General features: G+C 47.8%; 1 protein-coding gene across 1 annotated transcript in view; it reads right to left on the reverse strand.

The window, feature by feature from the left end:
* The window catches only part of crispld2 (cysteine-rich secretory protein LCCL domain containing 2), a 17358-nt gene extending 13419 nt beyond the window's left edge, over nucleotides 1-3939 (reverse strand). The window contains exons 1-2 of the mRNA XM_080843231.1: nucleotides 3862-3939; nucleotides 757-1161 (exon numbers count right to left, since the gene is read on the reverse strand). Coding sequence (XP_080699357.1) covers nucleotides 757-1038 — 282 coding nt within the window. The 5' untranslated portion in view covers nucleotides 1039-1161; nucleotides 3862-3939. The remainder of the gene's footprint in view (nucleotides 1-756; nucleotides 1162-3861) is intronic.
* Nucleotides 3940-4370: the final 431 nt, after the last annotated feature.

Consider the following 4370-nt stretch of genomic DNA (forward strand, 5'->3'; position numbering starts at 1 on the left):
CCCTTCCAATTAAGCCACGGGGGCTGAGCAGCTAACAGCAGCCAATAAACAACCCCACGAGATTTATAGCATCTCCAAGAAGGATGACTGAGCCTCGACCAGACTGAAGTCAACTGCACATGGAGCGACGCGGCTCGACGCACCGGCTCAGCACCTTTCCCAAACAATGACCCAGTCCTAGTGCCATGGTCAACAAGTGAACTCTACTATTAGCTGGGATCCTGGCGGTTTGAATTTTACTAATAGCTGGGATCCTGGCGGTTTGAATTTTACTAATAGCTGGGATCCTGGCGGTTTGAATTTTACTATTAGATGGGATCCTGGCAAGTGGCTACTATTCTACCATAAGCTGGGACCCTGGTGTTTTTTTCTGCCAGTCTTTCCACACAGCTTCAGGTTTTCACATCTAGGGCTCTCATTGCATCTCAACACTTAGTAAACTAGAGTAGAGAGAACTGATTGGCCTGACACTAATTTGTCAGCTGATTCTAAGCACGCCATGCTCGCCAGCATGCATACCAGCCCAGCTGAGTAACACTTGTGGACCTGGCCTCTGTGTTCAATCCACCATCGCTGTCCCGGCACTGTATTAGGCATAATAAACGGCATCTCCGTTCAAGTTTACATTCCAGTGCGGTAAACCCATGGCTCTTGAGCTTGTGCAAGGACCCCACTTTAATAAGCAAACGATTTCAAACACTGAGATTCATGCCTCGTTGCCAAAAAGCTTGTTAAAAACTAGGCCCTAGCACTCACCATGTACTCCATGTTGGAGGCGGTAGGGTAGGTGCTGCCTCGCAGTTTGTTGTGCAGCTTGAGGATCTCCTCGCGGTCGGACCAGGGGATGGCGCGTCGCAGGCGAGTGTGAGGGTGAGCGTCCGGGTCGGCGGTACTGTTGTTGTCGGCCTCGTTCTGGTAGCGGCTCAGCAGCTGCTGCAGCTCCTTGGAGTCTGGCAGGAAGAGGGCAGCTGCCTGCCTAACAACCAGAGCTAGCAGGACGAGGGTGAGCAGCCCGGGCATGGGGGCAGCGTGGGTCATCACAGCGTGTAAATGTGTGTGTGTGATTGGCAGCCTCCGAGGGTTCTATGTCTCTGCACAGACAACAGTAGGCAGCCTTGTCTGAGTAGGATTTTGCTTTCGCTCTTAACACACGGGGGGGATCTAGGCAGAGAAAACACACAAACAGACAGTGTGAACAGAGTAACCTGCAGAGACACAACACACAAACAGACACACATAGACAGTGCGAACACTGAACAGACACAACACACAAACAGACACACACAGACAGTGTAAACACTGCAGAGACACAACATACAAACAGACACACATACACGGTGTGAACACTGAACCGACACACAACTCAGACATGTATGTAGATGCCTGGGCGAGCTTGAACTTGTCTATGTATGTGTGTCCACCAACAAGCCACTGATAGACACTCATCTGGCCGGACTAGTGTGTTTAACCTGAGCTTTGCCTTCAGGCCCAGGTAAACAGTGACACAGGACACACACGATTTCGATTCTCCATTCACCACTGGCCAACCCTGTTCTTTCCAAACAAAGAAACCAACTGAGGTGACGGCAATAGTGGCAATAGTGACATGCCCATGTGAGTAAATCTGTGTGTAGACTCACTGGGAAATAACTGCTGAAACCAACTGAAGAACTGCAAAGCCTTGTGAACAATCTCCTGTCCTGCATTGCTGTATAAAACCATAGCAGAATATCTTTAACTCAGTGAGTTCAACCTGAATATGGCAATGCAAATGTGCATGCTTACAAGAGGATATGTGTAAGGCTGATTTCCTTACTCCGGCCTCTCACAGTCATCATTGGAATCGCCATGGTTCCTCACACACTAAGCCCTTCAATTGCATGTGATCCCCTTCAGTCTGCCCAAAGCCTGTTTCATTTGTGGCAAAAGAACAGCAATCTCTCCTGATTTATTCGGAACAATAACAATAACTGACTGAAATCTGGCAGCCACCTAGCGCTTCATACTGTGCATAACACCAAGCAGATGAGGGGAGTCTTTTAATTAAAACCCATGTCCGCTCAGGCCATACTTTATTGACTCTCTGATGGCGACACATCCTGGCCCAGAAGCCTGGGAAGCTGTGAAAAAAAATGATGCAACTTGATCAAGTTCGTTAATTTGACACGACTGCAGAACGCAGAATCTTTGGGATTTAATCATCGTCTGGGAAGAGAAAGGATTCATACAGCCGAGAGAGCCGAGAGAGCCGAGAGCCAAAACACAGGAGCAGCTCAGGTCATGAACTCCTCATTCTCATTAGAGTAGTCATCATACGAGCATCCTCTGGCTGACCCTGAAGAGTAATGCCAGAGGGGACAGGAGGAGCAAAACAGAATAATAGGATAATAGGAACAGGGAATAAGAGTAGAGCAGATCAGAAGAGAGAGAAGAGGACATTTTAACAGTGAATGAGGGTTTCTCTTTTGTTTCTTTTTTTATGACACGGAGGAGGAGTGGTGTGTGAGTGGTACCACTGTCTTGCATACATGGCAAATGCCAGTGGAGAACAGCACAGACGGGGGCACATGCCAGCCTGCCAGTGACAGCCACTGCCTGCTGGCAGCGAAAAGTCAAACAACACCGGTCTTAAATCAGCCCGCTGAACAGGGCTCCATTAGTGAGCCAGAGACAGAACGGAGCCACTGCCATCACACCGCTTCCTCCATCCCACTCCTTCTCTCTTTCCCCTCTCGCCCTCTCTCTCTCTCCCTGTCTGATCACACCGCTTCCTCCATCCCACTCCCTCTCTCTTTCCCCTCTCGCCCTCTCTCTCTCTCCCTGTCTGATCACACCGCTTCCTTCATTCCACTCCCTCTCTCTTTCCCCCTCTCGCCCTCTCTCTCTCCCTGTCTGTCTCTCTGTTTGGTGGTTTGGACAGGTTGGAGGTCTGACACCAGGACGACGTCCACACCCTGCCGCCACGCCCATCACCCGAGGAGCTCTCGCACCGCACTCCCCTTCACAGCCATTCTCATCTCTTTCATGAATTTTATACCGGTGTGTGACAGAGATCAGGTGGCCAGACAAACACACACGCACACACACGTGCCCATGGAATAGGTCAAAGAATCCATGTCCTCACATGTACACAAAAAAACTTTCTCCATATTTAAACTTTCTACACACCTTCACCACCAACTTCACCAGGGTCTGTGGTATTGATGATTATGTACAATAGCTGTTCAATAACGTCTGCTGCCTGCACCACACAGACCAGACGCTATATGCTATATATAAATATATGCTATAACTTAGCTTTTCCTCATGCAATCGGCAGAAAATGAGAATTATGAACAGCATGGACATTTTTTCTGCTGCCCTCAAATGTCCTCTCTGTGTGAGAGCCGGCATTTAAATCAGTATTTCTGCCGGCTGGACCACATGCGGATTTACTGCGCTGTGAATGAGGGACTATACCACCTCTGCACGGCTCCTTCTGCAAACTCAGCAGATGAGCCTGCCAGACCTGAACCTGTGCACCTCCTGTGTCTCAGCAGTGTGTGTAGCCTATGAGGGCAACGCTAGATTGGACCTGACAAGGTGCCAGCATCCCTCTGGTCCCTTTCATGTTCAAAGCAAGTGTTGTTCACAAGGAGAGCAACTCTAGATTAAAGCACATGAAAATAGGATGCATGCCTTCAAAGCGAACAGAGGATAACAACCTTGCAGATGTGAAGCCAAAACAGTTGCAAGGCAGACATAAAAACAGCTTTTTCGTTTTTAACAGCATAAGTTATAATGCTCGCCAAGGCAATCACAATAATCATTAAAACGCACAGTCAGACAGCTTAAATGCAGCAATATAAATGAAGAATTTACCAGTGGCTGAATGATCACGGTTATCCTCAAATTTTCCGTCGATCTTGTGTCTCAGTGTTTCTTTAAAATGACTAATTTCCAAAATATCTGTAGCAGCTTAATAGTTGAACCAGTTGGTAACGGTCGAAGATATAAGCACAGGAACGCCGTGACTTCTGACTGGCGTTTGAGAGGTTGTTCACCGCCTTTTATAGTGAATGAGACCCTGGCTGAAAACCATGAAAAAAAAAACTGCACTCATCCCGTTCACTCCCCCTGTGCCCCCTCAAGAAGGCTATGTTCCTGGCAAGCGCCGCGCTATGACGAAAGATGTCGAAATGAATACGCAGAGAATGTAAATCACTGGCGAATACTTAAGACGTCAAAGCTTGATGCTCATCAAAGCGAGCCTTATCTCTCCAGAGCGATTAAGATTAAACATCTAGCTAATACAAAATAGACAACAGACAAAGTAGAGCATCTGGTAAACTTGGCTTCGAAAACCTACAAGGATTCATTATATTATATTA

This window comes from Sprattus sprattus, assembly GCF_963457725.1.
Source record: "Sprattus sprattus genome assembly, chromosome: 8".
Taxonomy (NCBI): Eukaryota; Metazoa; Chordata; class Actinopteri; order Clupeiformes; family Clupeidae; genus Sprattus; species Sprattus sprattus.